Below are 23,903 nucleotides of genomic sequence, written 5' to 3'. Positions count from 1 at the left end.
GATTTACAGAATATCACAAAAACTAATCTCATGTTTATGCCCATGAGAGCTGACAGAGGGGTACAATAGGGTGAACGTTCACCCCCTGGCTTTTAAAAATATTAGTGAAAACCGACTGATTACAAATTATTTTTAAAACTACAAAATTCCTCATGAAAAATATTAATCTCTTGTTTTTGTCTATGAGTGCCAACTGGAGGGTGCACTTTCATCCCTGGCTTTAAAAAAGGAAATTTAATTGAAAAAGGACAAAATATGAAATAATTTGTAAAAACAAAACAAAATACATTACAAGCAAAGTCAATTTCATGTTTATATTTATTAGTGCTGGCATGGGCAATCAATGAAATGGTGCACTTTCATACCCTGGCTTTAAAAAATAAAAATATTACAAGTATTTTGTAGTTTTTCTGCTTTTAAGCAATCGGGACTTTCTTAACCTTAGTTAAGTGCATGCAATAATATTCACTTCTGTTTTTATATTTAAAAAATGTATTTTGAAGTTTCAAATCTGCTTTTATTAATGTTTAGCTATTATAATCCTTTACATAGATGATTATTTTTAGTCATTAGCTCAACAGTATATTATAAATTGTTGAACCTTTCAAATACAAGTATGAACGTGACTACCAGTAGCAGGCTCTCGGCCCAGCTAGGCTGGTCCCTGGTCCTAGCCAATTAATCAAATACCAGTGAAGATTAGTAACTTTCATAAAGCTATCTACCCCTTGCTTGTTGTAGCTTCTTCCGGTAAGCTGTTCCAAGTTCCTACAACCCTATTGAATATTCATTTTTACTCATATCCACAGATCACCTTAGAATAAAATACCTTAAAACACCCTCAGGTCCTGCCCTTCCATGCAAAAAATTAAGCTACTTCCACCCGTCATTTTCTAACTTCAATATCTGAATAATGTCCCCTCTGTCCATCCTTTACTTAAGACTGCACATATTCAATGTTTTACATCTGATATCACAATCTAAATATGAAAGTCCCATACTAGCTTTGTGTCCCTTCTTGAACCCTTTCTAATGAAGAAGTATCTTTCTTGAGCTAAGGAGACCACAACCAAAACCATAATTAATCTGAACCAGATTAAACTGGACTTTACTTAGTCTGGACAGCCATATAGATGTGCATTTTCTATAAATAAAAGGCGAGTCAGCTCAATAATGAGTTTGTAGGCTATATTTTGTATTTTTCTATTATTTAGTTTTATATTTAATTCTTTTGAGTTCAAAATGCAATTTTTATTGTGTATATAGTTCTTGGTGTACTCATACCTTGGCTCAATTTATAGGTTATTTTCTTTGATCCATACTTTGATTAGTTCAGGAAAGTACAAATCAAACCCCTATTAGTCCGGATTAATGAGGTTCTACTGCGCTCTAAATAAAGTGTTACGGAACTTTTTTTCAATAAATAAGTTTGAAATTTAGATCAAATTTCTTAAATTCATCTTTTCATATGCATTTCTAAATGTATCTATTTTTCTGTGATAAAATTTTTTTTCTTGTTTCACAGATGGGGGCTGGCGTTGTCCAGCATGTCAGAGTATAACTACCAAAGTGCCCTATGATTATTTTTGCTTTTGTGGAAAGCACAAAAACCCTGAAGTGGATTACCATTTGACACCTCACAGCTGTGGAGAAATTTGTGGTCGGAAAGGTGCGGAGTGTGACCATCTTTGCAAAGAATTGTGTCATCCAGGTCCCTGCCCACCCTGTAGGGTGATCGTTCAGAAAGCTTGCCCTTGTGGGAAACTTTCAAAGGTACAGTGTCTCAGGAAAACAAACCTCATTTATTCAGAGCAGTATGTAACTTTTGTGTTAAATAAGTGAAGTAGAAAATGTTCCGAAAAAAATATTGTACATGAGGCACCTAGAAAAGCAAAGGTGGCATAAATAGTAAAAGGAAAGTTTTGAGGATGAAAAAAGAGATGCCAATCTGTTTTGTGACATAAAATGGCAGTGCTAAGAGGTGCTACTATCCAGATTGATTTCGAAAGATCATTAAATGAAAGCGTCTACTCTTGAACTTCCTTATCACTTTACCCTCGAGGGGACTGTCGAGTGTCGTCATAACCTCGGTGATGTCTAAAAAATATATAATTTAGCAATATCTTAATATATATATAAAATGCTAATGTGCGTACGTAAAGACAGGGTTTTCTCTATCACCACCAATTCCAATCAACTTCTGCTTGGGGTTGTAAGCACCCTTTGGTCTCCTGGTGGGAATAAGAGAGTTTGATCGCGGTGGGTGGAAGTGGGTGGTTGTGGATGGCAAAAATGTGAAAAAGTATATGTCTGTCTTTTTCTAACTTATGAGAACTACGGGAAAGTTCATAAAATTTTAGGAATAGTCTAGAAAACTCCAGAATGTGTGCAACTGTTACAATCGATCTTGATTGTTCTAGAAGATTCTCAATATTTCTAGAATGATCTAGAAAGTTCCAAAACATGCGCAAACGCTACAATCGACTAAGAATGTTCTAGAAAGTTCTAGAAATTTCCAGAATGATCTAGAAAGTTCTAAAAGGTTCTAGAGTGATCTAGAAAGTTCCAAAACGTCTGTGAACGTTATAATCGACTTAGAATGTTCTAGAAGGTTCTAGAAATTTCCAGAATGATCTAGAATGTTCTGAAAGGTTCTAGAATGACTTTAAAGTTAAAAAAAAAAAAAAAAAAAAACTAAAAGCTTTTTGAATGTTTTCATAAATATATTTAACAGTTGTGCTTGAGGTAGCATATGTAATTAACTCTTGCATAATAAAACTAAAAAAATATTTTTTGTCGATTCAATTTATTGAGCATAGTTCATATGTTTAAAAAACAGTATGAATTCGTGCAAAAGATGTTATGTTTGTTTTTATGATATTGCACATAATATCATTCATAACACTTTTCAATGAACTTTTTTATAAATTTAAAACAAATTACCCCCCCCCCCCCCCCAAAAAAAAAGCAGCATAACCAAAACATTTACTCACATAAGTTGTTTTCAAACAGCAAACTTCTTTTTTCGCTTATTTGAAATTGTTATTTAATGTATAAATTAAAATAAATAAGGCAGGATCAATATTCAATCTTACTAACTCATATTTATATTTATTGAAGCTTTATTTAAATTTTGAAAATGTAGTTGATAATTTTGAAAATGCTTCATGCGAAAAATGGAATAGTTTATCACAAAAAATTTTTCACTAACAGAATTTTATACTGATTTAATTAGTACTAGATAAAACCTTCCTCAGCTTATTATACTCATGTGATTTTGTTTCAAAATTTAATATTTCTTGAAAACAAAGTTACATATTTTTTCACTTTTAACCTCAAATAGCTTTTCAAACATTTTTCTTGAAAAGGAAAAAAAAAACCGCTTTAAAATTAAATCAAACTCTTTTGAACTCAATTTTGAATATTCACTTTAAAAATAAAGTTATCTGATGTTTATATTGTTAAAGTTGCCTTAAAATCCAACAGATGTCGCTGGAGCCTGACCGGGTTTTTTGTTTGATTGATTGGTTTCATACTACAACTTTTATTGAAATGACTGAGCCTGATAAGACGTGTATCAAGTGAAGCCTTGCTATCAACAAAGCACAGGGTCAAACATTTCAAATCTGTGTCGTTGACTTAAAGGAACCATGCTTTGCACATGGCCAATTATACGTTGCATGCTCACGAGTAGGATCACCTCGAAATTTGTTCATTTACAGTCCGGACAATAAAACTATAAATGTAGTCTATAAACAAGTATTGTAAAGATAAACTAAAAAGTGTCAATGTATAATACAGGGTCCATTATGAAAGTAATGAGCATAATGTTATTGTGACGCGACGATAGATGGCAGCACGGTAAAACCGGCTGGGAAATGTGGTGCGGGTTATGCCCTTTCAATGCATCCAGTCGTCAGTTGCTTTCCAGCAGTGTGAGCGGAGATAAGCGCCTCCGCTTGAAGTATGTTTTCAACTTTTATAACATAACGCAATAGAGCGTTCGCTTGAACAATGATACGCCATAAAGTTTTGCGTGAGGTTTGGAAAAAATGAAACCGAATCATTCCAGATGCTGCAAGAAGCCTTCAAGGACGATTGCATTTCAAGATCACAGTCTGGGAAGTGGCACAAGGCATTCAAAGAGAGCCAGGAGGAGGTCGCCGACAAACCCCGTTATGGATGTCCCCCCTCCCCCCCCCCCCGGTGATCACTCACCATCTTACAGTCCCTACTTAGCTTCATGTGACTTCTGTTTGTTTCCACGACTCGAGAGAGAGAGAAGAAAGGAAAACATTGGGGAACCTTGGGAAACATCCAACAACTTGTTACAACGCTCCTGAGAGGCATTCCCTTGGAAGAGTTTCAGGGTGCCTTTCAGGCGTAGCAAACACGTCTTCGCAAGTGTATTGATGCAGGAGGAATGTATTTTGAAGAATATTGAACATTTGTACAAATTACGATCAATAAATATATTTTATCAGTAAATGCTCATTACTTTCATAATGGACCCTGTAGTATGTAATAATAATAGTATGTAATATATATATATATATATATATATATATATTTGTCATATGTTGTATGTTCAATATAGTATGTAAATAATTATGAAAATAAAACATAACTTTTCAATTTACTAAGATGTTTCGTATTTTAACTTATAATTATTTCAATTTCATTTAATTAATTAGTTAATTAATTTATTATACTCTCTATATATCGCATGTTTAATGGTCGACAAAGTCTCTCAATATTTAAAATAGAAATCTATATAATCTACGTTAAAAAGAGAATTCTTAAATATTTTATGTACCATTAAACATGCAATGTATTTTAACCCGAGCAACGCCGGGTTTTGCAGCTAGTTTTATTATAAAATTGCACATTTGAAAAATCAGTTAATAAATTGATTTTATGAATTAGATTCAATTAACATAGTTTTGAAATAATAGCAGACAAGGTTAACATCATAAAGGGGAAAAAAATCGCTCATACTTTTTTATTTCACTCTAAAATGCTTTCCAATAATTGTTGGCTTGCTTTTTAAATAACAATTTAATCTTACTTTCTAGGCTTGGAAGTTAATTTTTAAGTCGATCAATGAGCTCTTCACTTTCGACCCCAACCTTTAACCCCCCCCCCCCTTTTGATCTTCTTGTTGTATTTCTTTTTAAAGTGTTCATCGATCATCAAACAAGTGCAGCTGTTGTTCGTTGATGTTTATAGAATATTAATCAGCATGAAAAACAATTTGTTTAATGCACTGTGACAAGGATGATTCCATTCTATTCATATTTTAAATTTCTTCTACTTTTGTACTTAAAAGCGTATTCTGATTTTCAAGTTAATAGTGCGTACAATTTTCCTCAGTGTTGCGGGTACTCATTAAATAATCTTTTTTTTTTTAAATAAATACATAAATAGCTTTGTTCTAAGTAATATTATAGTCATCAATGTTAAGAAACAAAAAAAGCTGAAACTTGTTTCAGGGTTTCCATGAAATATTCATTCAAATGCCTCTACAATGCAAAAATATGTCAGAGCATAAAAAAAGATGTCTTTGCATCCATAAACTCGTATCATTTTTGCATTGAAAAATGAGTTCCTTGTAACCCACAAACTGCCAAGCTTCTTTAATTTCAATTCGTGCTTTTTTAATACTGATGATTATTGTTTTATTCTACTTTTCTATCTTCCCTTTTTTTTTAACCAAATAATTTTGCATGATGAAAATGCGCAGTTGAAAGTAATTTTTTGTGTGTTTTTAATCTGTTATGTAATCTGTTTACAAATTTCTATTGCATCTTGTTTGAATAATGAAATAAAATGTGCATCTGCAGGATTCAGGGGTCTGGCCAGAGCAAATTTGGGTCCGTTAACGGACCCTTCACAAAAATCCGATCAACCAAAACGGAACTTTCACAAAAATCCGATCAACCAAAACGGACCTTTCACAAAAATCCGATCAACCGAAACGGACCCTTCACAAAATTCTGGTAAACAAAAACGGATCTTTCACAAATAGTTTATTGAAAGAGCAAATCTCAAATTAAAATAATACAGCATATTTAAAGTTAAATTAGAAAAATCAACTTATACAAAATCAGCTAATTTTGCAAAAGGAAAAAAAAAAAAAAAATCGGCACTCTTGTGATGCTCCTGCAAGCCATAAATAATTACTACCGCCAAATAAATATAATGCCTGTTGTTGGTTTCTTTGAAAGAAATTAACAGCTGAAAGTCAGTTAGGTTTATAATTTTGCTTGTTTGTTTTATGCAGCGGTGTTGTTGTAAACTTCTTTGGAAAAGCGTCAACATTCTCTGAATAGGCGTAGTAAGCACTTTTCTCCCCACTCATGATTTAATCATCAATAATATACAGCGAAATGAATTTAGAACTGCAAAGGATAGTATGGGTGGGGCGGATGTGATCGCTTCAGATAGGGTTACAATATTTAAACTTATCGCCACTTAGTGTCTGGTGGTGCGATGTTAAACTGTTATTTTGGGAGAAAGTTATATGGGTTTGGTTTTTCGATACTAAAAAGGATAATTAACTTTAAATAAACTTTTATTTACTGTTATTTTTTTCTATAGATGTCTACATTTTGAAAAACGCAATCTTTTTACATCCGATATGAGAATCATATTTTTTTTTTTTTTTTTCAAGCTAGCTTCGCTTTATTAGGATGCAAATAGATGAAAAGTCTCTTTATTTTTGTAACAAAGCTTATTTCAAGTTTTTAAAGGGGAATTCCATTTTCTTTTATGAGTCAATAATTAAAATGCTGAATCGACGGTTTATTTTTTATTTAATTAATTAATTTATTTATTTTGCTTCAACTGTGTCCAGATATTAATGATATGTTTATCATAGGGCTCTAAAATGCAATTTAAAAGTAATTTTATCAAAAATATTTATTTTACAAGCCGTTTTTATGCTTTTGATTCCTTCACTTTGAGGATTGCAATCTCTTTGCACCCGCTGTGGAAATCTGATTTTTCGAATTTTCGATGTTTAGTACGCTTAGTTAATAACAAATAAAATATTTTTTTATTTTTGTGAAAATCCCGGAGTTTATAAGGTTTGAACGAAACTCTGTGCTCTTAAACAGTGTCTTGGATTAAAAAGTTAAATGCTGAACCCGTGCCTATTTTTTTTTTCTTACAGCTATTTTAAATACAATACAAAAAACATTTCTAGTATAATTTAACATGATGTAGAATGGTAGATAAATATTGATACTTGAGGGGTGCCCATCTACAAGGGAGCGATGCCTCCCCCCTCTCTTCAAATACTAGAAAAACACTCAAGAATGATATTCTCAACAGAAAAGAGAGAAAACGCTCAACTTTAAGTGTCAATGATGCAGTTTCCACCATCTCAAGAGTCTAAACTTTCGTTTTTACAAGAAATTTTTTTTTTTAAATTATTTGATTTTTCACAAAAATAATTGATTTTTCACAAAATTATTTTATTTTTCACAAAAAACGGACCCTGTGAAAAATCCTGGACAGACCCCTGGGATTGTTTCAACAAACAGAATTGTTTTAATTACATCTGTATTTATTTTATCAATTGGTAATAACTAATCTGTACAGAGGCTCCGGTGCATACAATATTCTGCATAATACATGTCTCTATTGCTTAGTATCATATCATTCTTTTTTTTTAATAGAAATCTCCCTGCAGTCAAAGTGCCAACCTTACTTGTCAAAATGTGTGTGAGAAAATACTGAATTGTGGTGCACATCGATGCACAAGTTTGTGTCACTCTGGGGTTTGTGATGAATGTGAAGCTAATGTAACTCAGAGTAAGTATAATCAGTTTTTATCATTCTTAAATTTTTCTTGAATTACATACTGCAGTGTTTTCCAATTTGTGGATCGCGCTTCCCTAGGGAGGCATAGAATAACTGTAAGTGTGGCATGCTGCTGTTACTAACATACCATTTTTAATGCACACACACACGCATACAAAAAAAAAATATAGATATATATGTATACAGTCAGACCCCAATTTATCGAATTCATCGGGACTGAAACTTTTATACGTTAAATCGGAGTTATTCGTGATATCGGGGTGTGAAAAAAAAATTGCACGAACTTTATCTAAAAGCCCTATTAAGCAATTGCTTAAAAATATCCCAGCATTCTACAAATTATTACACACTATTTGAATTTGAAATTTTAAAGTACTGAGTTATGATTGACAATTTCCTTGATACCTGACTCAAAATAGTTATCTTTCGACTTGATGGAGAGAAGAAAATACTGTGTCATTTACAGCCTGCTGCATGAAGCTTGAGATACGTTTTTAGTTTCCAGGCCATGTAAGCCATTTAAAAAAGTATTAATGGGAATTTCATTATCACTTTCTGCATCAGAATCACTATTCATTGGTTGCCCCCTTGCCCTTCAGAAATTGCAGATTCCAATAAAGTTCCTTTTCTGCTTCAGACAATATGGATATGTTATTTGGATAGCAATCCAATATTTTCAATTCAAATTAACAAAAGATTTTTTTTTCTTTTTGGATGATTAAATAATTTGTCAGATCGATGTTTATTATTCGTTAAATAGGGGTTTTTGACTTCATTTTAGTCATAGTAAAATAACGATTTGCTTTTTCGCGAAATTCGTTAAATCGGGGTCCGACTATATAATAAAATAAAATAGATGTCAGAAAATAAGAATCAGCCAAATGTCATCCCTATGGCATTTGGGTTTTATCACCCATATTAATAACATCAACATTTTTTTAATGACGACAGAATTTGAGAAAATTTTGCATTCATTTATTCGCCCATCCATTGCGATAAATTATATTAAAGTTTCACTAATGCTGTATTTTAAAAACATATTTTTCTGTAGTTTGTATGACTTATTAAATGTCATGAAACTATTAATACAGCATACTAATGAATAAATATACTTTGTTGCACAAAAACTAGTTTTTTCAAACATGTTGTTGTTTTTCTACTCTATTAATATATTCTTACTTCAGGATAGCATTTATGAAATTGGGTTATTACAGAGATTGAGGGGGTAGGGAGCAGAACAACTTCATGAAAAAAGGGACACAGAGGTATAAGAAGCTTGAAAATCACTGGCATATTGAATCTGGGGTTCTATTGATTTGAGGTCACTGGTTTCTTTGCAACCAGTGCATTGCAAAATTGTTTCTTTAAAAGCTTTCACTGCTATTTTTACATATTTATTTTTATTTTCCAGAATGTTTTTGTGGAAAATATGAACAATCTGTCCCGTGCACAATTGACACTGCTTTGTGTTTTGAGTACTGTTGTGGTAATATTTGTAAGAAATTGCTGGATTGCTCCCTTCATGAGTGTGATGCCGTCTGTCATACTGGCAGTTGTCAGACGTGTCGACTTTCCACCAAGATTGTTAAGACATGCAACTGTGGAAAATCATCAATAGCAGACCTCGTCGCGTCTGGAAAGTGCAGCGAAAGAAAATCTTGCACAGATCCAATCCCGAGCTGTGAAGAAATATGTGGGAAAGTTTTGCTCTGTGGACCCAAAGGTAATGGATGTGTATCACTTGATTAATGATAAGAAATTGTTCACACTTTAGTTTTATTTTAATTAAAAAACATACTGCAGCAAAAGTAAGTACTAACATACAACAACAGTTACTTGTATATAAAAAAAAACAATTTAGTATTTTCACTCAGCATGCTTTATATTGCCTGCTGTTTAAGAAATATTAAATAGTATGTAATATCAATAGCAGATGTTTAAAATTTGCTGCTCGATTAATGATACACTTTGATATTGTATGAACTTAATTTTCCATTTGCAAACAAAAGAATGCATGTGTTCATTTCAAGGCTGCGGAGTTGGAGTTATGGAGCGGATCAGACTGATTTTGGGGTAAAGTAGTTAGAGTCGAAGGCTTCAAAACTCGGAGCTAGAATCGGTTATTTTCCCTCCAACTCTGCAACCTTGGTTCGTTTCAATGTGTAATCTAGGTGTCCATTTTAGTCGCCTCTTACGACACGCATAGATACATACACCTACACACACAAACACATACTCACACGCAAACACATACTCACACACAAACAAATACACACACTCAAACACATACATACACACACGCATACATACAGACACCTACACATAAGCACACACCTACACACAGCTACCCACGCACTCATCACACTCATGCCTGCACACAGACACAAACACACATGCCTACATACACATACCCCCATACACACAAACACGCATAACCCACACACACATAAACACACATGCCTACATACACACATACTTGTGATTGCAAAAAACATAATTTGAATTCAAAAGGTCAAAATTCAATTTTTTTTTTCTCAATTCAATTTCAGGTTTCATTGTGGAGTAAATTAATAAACTTACTTTTTATGTCAATTAAAGCTAGTTTGAAAATATAATTCCATTATTGCAGGGTGCCCATGAGAGGGATCCATGGTGCAGACTTTGGCATTAATTTTTTTTCTTTGGGGGGGGGGTGGTAAAGGATTTTTTTTTTCTTTTGACTCTTATTCTGGTATGAGTCTGCCATTACTGCTTGGGGAGATGGGTAGGTGGCACCACTGCTATATGTATCATAAAATATTACAAAATCATTTAAACCTTCAGTAATAAAAATAAAGCAAGTGGTAGTAGCTCTTAACAAGTGATCTGGTGGGAAAAAAATAATTTTTATTTCAATAATTTATGAGAGAACTGAAATCTGTATTGATTTTCCCTTACGGGTTTTTCTATTGCACATGATGTGCAAATAATTGATTAAGAATGTTTTCCCCCCCTTATTGGACTGTGCTTGTTTTTATTGCACTTGTTGGTATGTTTCATTTATGTTTTTGATGTTAATATGACCCTTAGTTGTGGGAGTTCAGAAACATTTCAATAAACGGAAAATTACTTCAATTTTTTAGCTAAAGATCTTTCTTTATACCCAAATATGTTTTTTATTTGTAGAACAAACATGTGCACCCCAATAATTCTTTTTTACATGAATACTGGATTCACTAAATGCACTTTTATATGCCCGAGCAGTCCAAAGAAAAAGAAAATAAAATGCTTCCCACATTTACAGTACTAAAAATACATGAGATATTTTTCTTATGATACTGATTGTTTGAATTTTGTTTCTTCTTTCTTTTTTTATTTCAAATTGAATTAAAATCTTTGGAAATGCTACCATAAGAAGCTCATAATTGATCTTTGACTTATGTTTTGATTCATGTTATTTTAATATTTCAGACAATCCTCACTCTTGCCAATCCCTATGTCATGAAGGCGAGTGCCCTCCCTGCGAACTAACCAGTTCGTACAAATGTCGCTGTGGTGCTTTCACCAAGCAATTTCCTTGTTCCGAAATTGGTCCCTCTTTTGTGTTCCTCTGTGAGAAGCGATGTAGCCGTCGCAAGGACTGTGGCCGTCATAAATGTCTAAATAATTGTTGTGTAAACACAGAACATAAATGTGAGCTTATTTGCAATAGAAAGTTAACTTGTGGCTTGCATCAATGTCAAGAGACTTGCCACAGTGGAAATTGTCCCACTTGTTACAATGTCAGTAAGTATTTGATTTAATTTTTCTTACTAGAGGTGTTATTTTCTTTTGACCTGTTTTTTTTGAGGTAAGGGAGTTGGTAGTTCAAGAAAACCGTCAGAATTCGTTAGCTATCCTTATGAAACAAAAAACTTTTGTGTTCATCAATAAGTCATGAAAATATTCTAAACAATTAATTCATTTTCTCGTTTAATAAGGTTTTTAGAAATATTCTGTTATAAATTTGTTTTATCACAATACAGAACTTTTGTACTAAATGTTAAACTGAAATCACTTTGTTTTCAAAGCATGTTTAGCTTATTTTGGAAGTTATTGGTTAGATGGAGGAAAGATTGATCATAACCCCAGTGAGTGAACAATAATTTTTTTAATAAGAAATAAGGTCTCCAAAGGTTTTTTCATGGATGAATTGGCAACAGTCACTTTCTTCTATACAATTTTCAGAAAGATAGGGAAGGAGAGAAATGAATTGCCTATGAAGAAAAAGCAATTCTGATAAAATGAAGAGTGAAAAACGATGACACACACACATAGCAATGAAAGCAGAAGATAAATGATAAGCAGAGGGTACAAAATAAATAAAGAGCAGAAAACAATGAAACCTTGGTTTAGAGCATAAACCCCTACATGAACTAGAAAATTTCCTGTTTGTTCACTGGTTAGGATTAGACATGATCATTTACTGCACTACCAGGGATGCCAACTGCTCTGCATTTTGCGGAGTTGCTCCTCAAAATGGCGAAACCCCGCGGCTCTGCAATGAAGTTATTTTGCTCCACATTTCCCGCCCGAACGTTTTCAAGCTTATATTTTGCTATTTTATCATGACAAACATGTAAATGAGAAATCAAAGATGCTTATACTCAAAGATTGAAATATTGTTTAAGGCTGTTCTATTAATTTAATATTGTTTCTTACTAGTGCTTAAAATGATTATTAAAGCTCAAAAACAGTTTAAAATAAGAGGTTTTAAATATGTTCATTCCAAAAAATTTCAAATTGCTCCTCAAAACCACCACAGATGCTCCTCAAATTTTTCCTCCAAGGTTGGCAACCCTGCACTATCTTGCATTCAAACCCCCAAAAACTAGAAGCAAAATCAGACAAGTTCAGTTCTCTTTTTATTTTATTTATTTATTAATTATTATTATTATTTATTTATTTATTTATTTATTTTTTTGGTTGAAAGTTTTTAAAGTACCAATAAAAAGAATTTCATATCATGTACCAAATGCTAGTTTTCAACAATTGTATAAATTTCTGAAAATATTCTGCTGAAGTGTTCAATTACTGGTCCTATATTTCCTGTACTAGTACCTATATCTCGTGTGTTGTATCTCATAATGACTTTTTAGATTCTTTCCTAGATTTATTTATTTATTTATTTATTTGTTGCTCATGTGTTTCCTTTTCAATTAAGGTTTCGATGAGTTACGGTGCCACTGTGGTGCATCTGTTCTGTATCCCCCCATCCACTGTGGGACCAGACCTCCTGAGTGCTCAGAGCCCTGCATCCGCAGTCATCCCTGTGACCACGAGGTGAAACATTCCTGTCACAGTGATGAGAAATGTCCCCCTTGTACTTCTCTTGTCGTGAAATGGTGCTTTGGGAAGCATAAGGTATGGAAAGAACATCAGAAGTTTGTAAATTGAATTAGTAATTGCAGTGCTAGCAGTATTGTCTCTTGAATAAAACAGGCTACTAAATTGAAATTACTCTTATTGTCAATGATGACAAAATTTATGTTATGAAATAAAAGAATTCCTTTTGAGCTCAAAATAAATATTTATAAACAAAATTAATGAAGCATTAAATTTAAGAAGTCAATTGCAAGTTATTGTGTACATAGGATTCAGGGAAGGGTACTCAGATTGGAAAAGCTACATTTTTGTTTTGGAGTTAACTACAGCTAACTTATTTTAGGAGTAGCGACGACAAACTACTTTTGAAATGTGGTCGCTACTTTTAGAAGATACATTTTCTTGAAGTATCAATTTACACTCACTTTTCAAAAAAAAGAAAAACAGGTTGAAGATTTTTAAAAAAAGTTACGCAAACTGTTAAGAGTAATAAATTAGCTTATTCAAACATCAGAATTTATTGAGAATTTTCCATGCACATGTTTTTTTGAAGCCCATTAGTCATACTAGTTCAGAGACAAACAAGGCAACGCTTCATAAAAATTGAGAAAAAACATTTTGAGTTAGTTCATTTAGGAGTGCGAATTTTGCATTTAAACTCATTTTAATTAAAATGCCTTCTTTTTTTTTTGTATTAATATGTATGCCAGGTTAAGAATAAAATTCAATTAATCTCAATGCATAAAAGTTTTCAAAGCCATAGAAATTGTTCATCATTGAAATGAAATACAATTAAAATTTATTTTTAAAAAAAAAGTGAAAATTTGAATGTGTTTGGATACGTTACAAAGTTAATGCAATGTCCTAAGCAAAAGAGATTCAGAGGGTTTTGGCGATTTAAGGAGATATTCAGCAAAACATTGTTAAATTGCCAATAGTTGAATTTCTGTAAAACACTTCTTTGTGTTGACTCATTTGACTTTTGTGTAAACTCATCATACATGGTGAAACAGCACCATTGGACAAATTATTGGTGCAATTACTTAAAGTGTTTTTGGTCACTCTAAGGCTCTAGTATATTGTTTTCTTGTTCTTTATACACATTAAATATAGCTTTATGCAATTTTAGATCACAGGGGCTAATTACAACATCAACTTTCTATACATTTGAAATTACAATTCTTTGTTTATCAGACTTTTTTATGTGCAGGAAAATGTCTAAAAAGATTTTCATTTAAGAAGTATTGTGTTTAAGCATACACACTCATTTTTTTCAGTGATTAAAAAACATGATTTAGTAGACGAAAAAGGATGTGAGGTCCACACCAGATTTTTTATGTTTGTATTAAAATATTTTAGAACAAATTCAAATTTTTCTTTTGCATAACATTTAAAGAAAAACTGCAGAATTTCACTTGATTTCCTTCTCTTTCTTATCTAGCAATGTGGTAGTGTAATGTGCTTCCTCGATGGTATATCTTGCGGAATGCCGTGTAATAAGCCATTGCCATGTGGATTTCACAAGTGTCAACTAACTTGCCATGCTAATCCATGTTTGCCAGAAGGTGCAAAGTGCACTCAATTATGTTCACTGACGAGATCATCCTGCGGTCATCCTTGTAGTAACCCGTGTCATAGTGGACCCTGTCCTGATACTCCTTGTAGAACTCAGGTATGTTGATGATGCATTTTGATGTATAATACTGATTTTGTAACTAAAAACATTTATGCATTTTATTGTTATTACTAACTGCAGTGATTCTTTAAAAGATTACATAACTAGTCAAGCTAAAACAAAGTGGATTGGGGAGTGCAGGTTGGGAGATGGAATTAACTAACAATTTTCTCTTACGTAGGAAGATTTTTTATTTGTTTATTTTTTTAAGAATTTTTATCTTTCTCCATGAATTGAGAAAGCTCCTGTCAAATTGATAGAAACAAGTAAAGCATCAAAAAATGCATGTTGGTGTAAGCTTTGTTTTTTTTGGGGGGGGGGGGGGAGAGAAAGAAAAATTATTGAATGTGTTTTTTTAAGGTTCTAAAGGGCGATTCTTGAAAAAATGTCCTGTGCGTAACGCTAAATTTTTTTATTTTATTCAAGTAACTATTAATTAAATATTTGATTAACTGTTATGCCTTGATAGTATATTAAAGCATGTATTATTCCCTAATAGCACTATTTTTTTTGAAGGCTTTGGTAAGCTGGAAAAAATAAAAAAAACTTAGCGTTACGCACGGGACATTTTTTCGAGAATCGCCCTAAAGCTTTTTGTCAGAGGGGAAGAGAGTTCAACCTTGAAATTTCCATCATGTTGATTGGCTGTCCTTGGATGTACCATATATGCTTAACAAATTAAGCATTCTGAAATTTTAGTTGTGCAGAAAATCAAAGAATTAGAGTAACTCAGCTGTATTGATAAAATTAAATTTTTATAGGATGACTGTGTATCATTCAATAACTGACATTGCTTGGGAGTCATAAGTTTGCATTGAAATTGCAATCTGGTTCTTGCATAAATTTTAGTCTTGTACAAGTGACATTGCAGACTGCACCCGTTCATCATCCCAGCGTTTATATGAAGTAGGTGAACAAGCTGCTAATTTGGAATTTGGCTTTTCTAGGTTCAGTTAACTTGTCCTTGTGGGCATCGTTCTGAAAATACTACTTGCCATGACAGCACAAGGTCCTATAGGCTGATGTCCGTTTCTGTGTTAGCAAGCAAAATGCAAGAAATCAAAGATGGGCAGTCGGTGAACCTAAATGATGTGTTAGGTAGAAAAACAAAGAATAGCAAGTAAGTTCCTTTTGTGTCATTTAAAGTGTTAAATGTATGCTCTGTCAAAATAGTAAAGGTAACTTCTCTTAATTACAAGGAGCCAATACCCAGCTCTGGTAGGAACAAACAAACAGACTTCTTTCAGAAAATTAGATTTCAAAACTTCAACTTATTTTTATTGTTATTCATTTCTACCAACCATGGTATGCCAACCAGCTAAAAATGCATGAAAACTTTTTTACCATTTTCAAAACAAGTCTAAAATAGAAATCAACTATGTCTCAAATCTCACTCCCTTTTGTTTGAATGATGTTTTTATGTGTGGGTGTTTTTGGCTTTTAAAGTAGAAGTCTGCTTAAATTGGTGTTCAAAGCTTTTTAATTAATCCTTTTTAGTTTATTAAAGTCTAAGTGAGATATTTTTATTTATTTATTTATTTATTTATTTTTGTATAAGATGATAATTAGAGCATTTTTAACAGGTTGCAATGCAGTGAAGAGTGTGCGGTAATCGAAAGAAACAAACGTTTGGCTCTGGCATTACAAATACAAAATCCTGATCTGTCTTGTTCTCCAGGCCCTCCGAACTATTCAGAGTTTTTAAAAGATGAAACCAAAAAGAATCCTCATTTTGTCTCTGATGTCTACGACAAAATATCTGACCTTGTTCAACTTGCTAAACAGGTACAGTACATTTCATTTGTGTTTTGTAAAATGTTTTTGAATACTGATCAGAGAGTACATAGACTTGATAAAGGCATTCCATCTTAATTATTTAATTACTGTAAAATTTTGAGAAGTAGGTATTATAGACAAAAAACTCACCAAATAAATTAAAACTATTGACACCATTGGCACATTAATGAGACAAATTTAAAACTATTTTATTTTGATAATAAGTTGACATACCTATGATATTGTCGCCTCAGAGCAATAGTAGGATTTTTAATCCAAGGAATAACAGTAAGACATCCAACTATTGCTTTGAGGCAATGACATATTCTTGTATTCAATCTATTTTAATAAGGTTTGAAAACTTAATATTTTGTTATTGTCAGTGCAATAGCAAATATGTACTTAGAGTTAAGTCCACACCATAAATGCACTAGGATGTATTGAAAAAATTTTTTTTTTTCGAAATTCAATTAGTCAAGTTGATAAAAAGTTGCCCCTAGCGACCCACATCTCACATAAAAAAATTTTATCCGAATCAATACACAAGGCCTAAAGTTTATAATTTTCTTCAAAAAATCATTTATTTATTTATTATTATTATTAATAACAGAAAAAATGTTAACTTTTTTTTCTAGTTTAAAATTGTGCGTAATAAAACCGAAAATTATTGTCAAATAAAAGCTTTTGCTCTCATGTAACATTTAGGGCATAGCATGCAAAAATAAGGATTTTTTAAAAGTTCAAGTTAGAATTCTCAATATAAATGTATTAGCTTTAAAAAATTTTTTTTTGCAAATGTTGGTTCAAAAATTTCTTTGCTAATAATGAATTTGATACAAATCTTTATGTTTAAGAGATAAATATTATTTGAATTTATTTTCTGATTATATTGTAGGATTAGTTTTGTCAAGTTAAAAAAATAATAAAGGTTTTAAAATAATCTTGCAAACATCGTTTTCATTTTATTATGTTATTACAAGAATTAAGTATAAAAAACTAAACCCCAAACGGTATGTAGAATATTATGTGCATTGTCATATTATATCAAACTTTTTCCATACTACTGTTTTTCAACAGCTCTAAAAAGATGCATGAGTTTTGCTGGAGGTTTTTTCAGTACACCATTTGTAGAGTACTGCAAAAACACATAATAAGCAATTATCGTTCAGTATACAAAAGTGTACCCTTCGCTTCATATGGGATGAGATGGAAAAGGATTTTTGCCCAAAAAGTAATGCGATTGATGAATCAAGGACTATGGCTCCACAGCAGTTAGTTTTACAGAGTTTAAATAATTGTGAACAATTAGCAAAAGATCTCCACGAACCTCATGACCTTCTAATAATTTTTCTAGTGTTTTTTCTTTCTTACGGGAATCATGCTTGGTTTTTGCTCAAGATCTGCAAATTTTGGACAAATGTGACGTCTTTGATTTGTGTACTGCTGTATCAAATTTAACTACATTAATGTTGGTCATTGTATCAGTGTATTTGATTCATTACAGCAGGGAGTGAACGCTGATTGTTTTCACCAAGTCACAGTCTGAGTAAAAGTTTATATAACTTTGCCAACACAAAGTCTTCAAAATCATTAATGTGGATAACATCCCTAAAAATGGTTGAAAATACAGGAAAAAAAAGTGATGTTTTAGGGTAAAGGTTTTGAATCACTAGAGAGTTTATACAATTGCAGGAAAAACCAGTAGCCCGCTAAGCCCCTTAAATTTATTAGTTATATTTGATGTAAATTTATCTAGTAACTTACTATGAGATTGATCTTAATACGAAAGTTGATTTTTCATGCTGAATAAGTTGACCGCTTTGAAATCCATTTATGAATTGCGACTTTATCTGCAGAATTTTAAAATATGATTGTCATATTTTATTTCACTTCAACTGTTTTAATAGTTAATAAAATCGTATGTTTATGTTACAAATTTAAAACTTTCTCACCTTTACTTTCAGTCAAAACAGAAATGCAGGAGTCACTCTTTCCCACCCATGAATCGGGATCAGAGGAGAATTGTTCATGAGCTGGCAGAGTTTTTTGGTTGTGAAACACAGAGTTATGATGAAGAACCTAAGAAAAATGTTGTTGTCACTGCATTTAAGTAAGTACAAAAACTCTTAGTATTTTGACAAAGTTCATGATTTGTTGTTCTTTGTGCATTTTTCATTTGTTAAGTGGTTAAAATATTTATGCATACATATTTTAAAACATATTAAAGAAATTGGAATTTTAATCATCTTTAAGCATTAAAAAAAAAACCTGCATGGGCAAAATTTTAAAGTTTACTTTAGTGGTGCAAAATTAAATTTCAAACCAAGAGAAAAACTTTCTTTCTTTTTCAAAATATCTAAAAAATTCAAATTGTGCAAATGCATAATTTTAAATAAGTAACACGTTTATAAATTTGAGTATATATTTCAAATTATTAATATAAATAGCTTAGTTTTTAAGAAAAGAAGTGCAAAAGCCTTCTAGTTTTCTGGCTGTTTAAATTGTTTGAATGTTATCTCGTATAAAAATGCACATAAAATTGAGCACAAGTACAGGAGCTAAACCCCCATGATCTCCAATGCAAATAATGCCCTGAATGTAAACCATTAAAAGATAAAGATGTTAGTTAAAGTTTTGATTTTTATGTTCAAAAACTTTTGATTTCAGATTAGATCAATGTATCTCTCCCCACCCCGTTTTCCAAAATTGGGGAGAGGGGATGAGGTCGACTTGGGATAGGAGTTAGGGCTCTATTGATTGGACATTTAGGGTACTTTTGCTCCACTTCACATTTTTTAGCATATTTGACTTTAAAAAAAAAGTCCAGTGCTGCACTCTTCTGGCAGAATTATGAAGTTTTGTAATCTTTATTGTGCAAAAAACAAAGTTGGTCACATCGTACACAGCTCATTACATCAGTGAATAACTCTGAAGTGACTGTTAGGATGTATTTTAGAAGTTGTTGAAATTCCCCTTGTACATTTTAATATTTTGTGCAAGGTTATAAATGATAAGAAATCTTTTCATAGTGTGAATAACAAAGAGGTAGTTTTGAAATGTTGAAGATTTTTTTTCTGTTGAAGTTCTTTTATTTAAATTTATTTTGCTTCCTATTTCTGGATGTGGCTCACAGTCACTCAATAGCAGGATCCCTTTGAACCATGATATTACAGTACAACCTCGTTCATCCGGACTAACTGGAACCAAAGGCAATCTTGATAAACAAAAGTCTGGGTTATAAGTAAAACTCATTCATGAATAAGCAGACTTATCTTTTATAACAGCGAAAAACATTGCTTTGTAACTTAATTACACTGGATTGTTACTCGCAAACACTTGATTATTTATAATTGAACTGCAGTGGTGTCGGACTGACACTCGAAATGTGCCTTGTTGTTTGTTAGATTACTATAATTTATTGTGCAACCTATGCTAGAATTAAGTATTTTTTATCAAAATAAAGAGCAAACACTTGGCACATTTATAGTTCTGTTCCTGCTGTCATAATTTAGAATTGTTATTTAAGTGAATTTATATTTTTCAACTCTACAAATTTGATCCAGATAAGCAAGTTTCTAATGCAATTTTAAATGTATTCATCAAGCATTATTTCTTAATTTTGGAAAACAGCGCTTATGGAGTTTTTGTTCAGTTTAACGCCAACAAAAATAATTAAATTGCTGAAATATGATTGAGGCAATAAAAAATCAAAAAATGACACAAAGTTACCCTGTGAATAGTTGCCTAATTGGTGGGGTTTTTCTATCTCTAGGATCCTCAAAATATTTTCCTGGGTTGAAATCAGTGTTAGAATAAAACCGTCATTAGACCAAGAATTTTGATTTGACACTAAGATATAGGAACCTAGCAGGGCCGGATTTAGAAGTGTGGAGGCCCTGGGGCAACAAAAGAGTGGAGGCCCCTAATCAGGGTTTGAAAAGATCATCATATTTTTGAACATATCCGATACTTTGATATATATCTGAAGATTTTGATATATATATGTATATATCCGATATTTTCGATTTAAAAATTTTCCATTCAATTCATTTCGTCAAATAATTTTTGAAGTTTTGAGCTCAAGAAGCGAGAAGTTGTAAGGATGACCTGCAAAGTTAATCATTTTTCGGATTTTTTTTTACTTACTTTATTTCTATTTAACTCATAGGTACAAATTAAATGAATAAAAAAATATATTGCCACTGAAATACTCGATCAAATAAAAAATTGATAGTAAATGGATACTTGCAATCAGGGCTGTCTGATATATCGATAATAATATTATTTTTGTGCAAGCATTCTTTGTAGAAATACAAAAGACAAAAAAACATGTCTGGGAGAAAAAAAAATGTAAAATTTGCTGACCCGTGAAAATTAGGATATTTTGTAAAAATTTTACTGTGGGGACCCCTTTGTTGTGGAGGCCCCGGGGCAGTAGCCCCGCCTGCCCTCCCCTAAATCCAACCCTGGAACCTAGGCACCAAATTTAACATCTAAAGTTTTGGATTACATTAAAGCTTTTCTTTCCTGACTCATCAGGATTGAGACCTGCAATTGACCTGAAAAATCGAGTTGTTAAACAAATTTTAAGGTACAATTTTGTTTTTAAAAACCCCTTTCTTCTGTAAATTTTAGTTTTTTTATTATTTGCTGACAGCCACAGCTTATTAGCATTTATATATAAAGATTTATTTAGTTGTGTTTTTTTAATTTGTATTCTGAGATGTATATAGTAAGCGCTGCTCAATGTGATCACGGTTAATGTTATCATTCGCTTAATGTTATCAGAATCACAAAGTCCCGGAACACTTGTATGTTAACACACGTTAAAACAGTCGGATATTGTAATCAGCTTCTTCATTTATTGTTATCACTTTCTCATATGTTTCAGGCATTGATGTAAGATCTCCATTGTTTCTATTACTTTGTAAGCTGTTAAAGAATTGTGTCGAGATTGAAAACAAAGCAAAGTTAAATTAAAATTTAAACAATAAGCAAAATCATGCTGGAAAAGATAGAAAAGCTGAATGTGCTTTGAAACTGGTTTATGAATGTCAGGGAAAACGGTCATATTTTACTTCACCTATTACTATGTGATTAAAAATTGCATAATTTAGCTTTAACTTTTTATAATTCAGATATTTCCATTCTGTTAATTTAATAATTTATAATTTGAAAGTGCGTTCAGTTGAGTCACTGTGATTTTAATTTGATATTGCCAAAGTAAATGAACCTTAATTGGAAAAATATTCATTATTTTGTGTCTCCTGGATTCTTTTCAGTTATTGTTATCAGTCGGTTATTGTTATCAAATTGTATTTGTCCCAAAGTGATCACATTAAGCGGCGCCTACTGTACATTTGGTTCATTAAAAATGGCACCTTGCTTGTTTGTTTCACCGCCTAAAAACTTATCCTAAGTGTCATCATCGTGCCTAAATTTAAGTTCTGTTTTCTAACTGTCAGAATGCTTTAAGTTAGGCGTTACAGGTTAAAATTAAACAAACACAAGCTGAAATTGAATTGTGCATTACTGTTATTTACTTAAAGATGTTCTTTGCATACAATATAATTCAACTAGCTGATCTGAGATAAGTGACTATTCTTGATGCATTACTTTTTCTGCTTTAGAAATAAATGTTGGCTTCCTTTTGTGAGTGTAATGACCATTGTCCAAAGAGACATGGGGATGCGCAAAGGACCCGCGCCACTGGTGTCTCAGCGAGATTCTAAGCCAGCCACTACCACAGTCCTTTCAGCAGCAACTCAGAAAAAGAAAATAGACTATTTTGATTATAATGAGTAGAAAGATGTGTATCTTTAAAACTATTTAATAAATGAATGTATGGTGCATATTCGAATGAATGTTCCCCAGTGCCTTTGAAATTGTTATAGGTATATATATATATATACATATTCATATTAAAACGGATAAAAATAAATCAGCTGTTTTATAAAAGTTTTCTTCAGCATATGGTGAACAATTTCCCTATGATTTTAATTCATGTTTGTTGTTGTTTATGGCTGTTCCAAAACGTTGTGGGCAGTTCTCAAAAGGTGGGAACAAAAAAGTTAACTTTGAGCAATTTCAAAAATTTTCGAATTTGATATCAATTTTGCTTTTATTCTATAGTATGCATACCTAGAACACAATATATGAACATGAAAAGACAGCAGGTATTTGTAAAAATTGTTAATTAGCAAATTAAATTAGCAGTGTGTAGGTAACAGATTTTGGACATTGTTGTCCTGTAGGTAACGGATTTTGGACATCATCATAGTGTAAGTTTCACCATTTTTGACAACTGTTAATCTGATTTTTAACTTTTCGAATGAAAATTTTATTTACTACTTTTTGAATTTTGCAATTTAATGATAAAGAGGATATTAATGAAGTACTTGAATGGCTATACATACTGCTCTTTACATATAATAAAGTTTTGGAATGATTTTGAAGAAGTTGATGAAAGGTAGAAAAAAGCTTCATCGAAATAATTATACAAACTTGTAGTTTGATTTATTAGGACAAATAAGGAATAAAAATAGAGACAAATAAATACGACATATATATTTTTAAAGGAAAAATAAACAAAATATGCTTTAAGAAAGAATGTAAAAAGTGACATCAGTTTTAATAATGAATATTTTTTCTAATGTCATAAGAATTAAAACGATGTCTAAAAAAAATTATTGAAAAAAGAAATTCGTATTTCTATTTGGAGATCGTTAAATTATGTTTCCAAAAGAAAGAGAAAAAAAAATTATAAAATTATAAAAGCGGCAGGGAAAAAAAATTGATTGCGCAGGTGATAAAGTTGCCAAAACTGGTGCAGCTGACAATTAACTACATTTGTCAAACTGGAATCCCCCTCTGGTAACCTTTAGCTTATCATATACTGTGTTGTCGCCAATGGAGGTTTGCTTGGCGATTTTCGCGCAAAATGGCTTACGTTCGATCATAACCAGCCATGTTTCTACTGTAATTTATGTATTGTTCAATGTGTAACGTATTAATTATGCAAAATACCAATGGATTAAAGAAGATAACATCATAATAATCTTTTTTATTGATGTTAGAAGACAGTGGATTATAAAAAAATTATAAATAAACGGACAGAATTATCGGCGTCAAGATCGAAACGCCATTTGGACATCTCACATGTATGTTTAAGAAAAATTATTTTTCTTTTAAGATACTGCATAAAAGCTTATGAAAACACTTTTAAACAATTAAAAACTGATTCTGAGGATCGATAAATACCTTTAAAACGAAAACATCATAT

The 23,903-nt window shown here is 31.9% G+C and overlaps 1 protein-coding gene across 1 annotated transcript in view; it reads left to right on the top strand.

Annotated features, from left to right (window-relative positions):
• Positions 1-23,228, top strand: part of LOC129219960 (transcriptional repressor NF-X1-like) — a 39,102-nt gene extending 15,874 nt beyond the window's left edge. The window contains exons 4-13 of the mRNA XM_054854277.1: positions 1,526-1,773; positions 7,683-7,818; positions 9,239-9,550; positions 11,278-11,592; positions 13,010-13,209; positions 14,612-14,842; positions 15,793-15,965; positions 16,429-16,630; positions 18,586-18,731; positions 22,252-23,228. Coding sequence (XP_054710252.1) covers positions 1,526-1,773; positions 7,683-7,818; positions 9,239-9,550; positions 11,278-11,592; positions 13,010-13,209; positions 14,612-14,842; positions 15,793-15,965; positions 16,429-16,630; positions 18,586-18,731; positions 22,252-22,426 — 2,138 coding nt within the window. The 3' untranslated portion in view covers positions 22,427-23,228. The remainder of the gene's footprint in view (positions 1-1,525; positions 1,774-7,682; positions 7,819-9,238; positions 9,551-11,277; positions 11,593-13,009; positions 13,210-14,611; positions 14,843-15,792; positions 15,966-16,428; positions 16,631-18,585; positions 18,732-22,251) is intronic.
• The last annotated feature ends 675 nt before the right edge of the window (positions 23,229-23,903 follow it).

The sequence above is a fragment of the Uloborus diversus genome, chromosome 4 (genome assembly GCF_026930045.1).
Source record: "Uloborus diversus isolate 005 chromosome 4, Udiv.v.3.1, whole genome shotgun sequence".
NCBI classification, from domain to species: domain Eukaryota; kingdom Metazoa; phylum Arthropoda; class Arachnida; order Araneae; family Uloboridae; genus Uloborus; species Uloborus diversus.
Note: the sequence above shows the minus strand (reverse complement) of the source record. Positions and strands in the feature narration are given on the sequence as shown.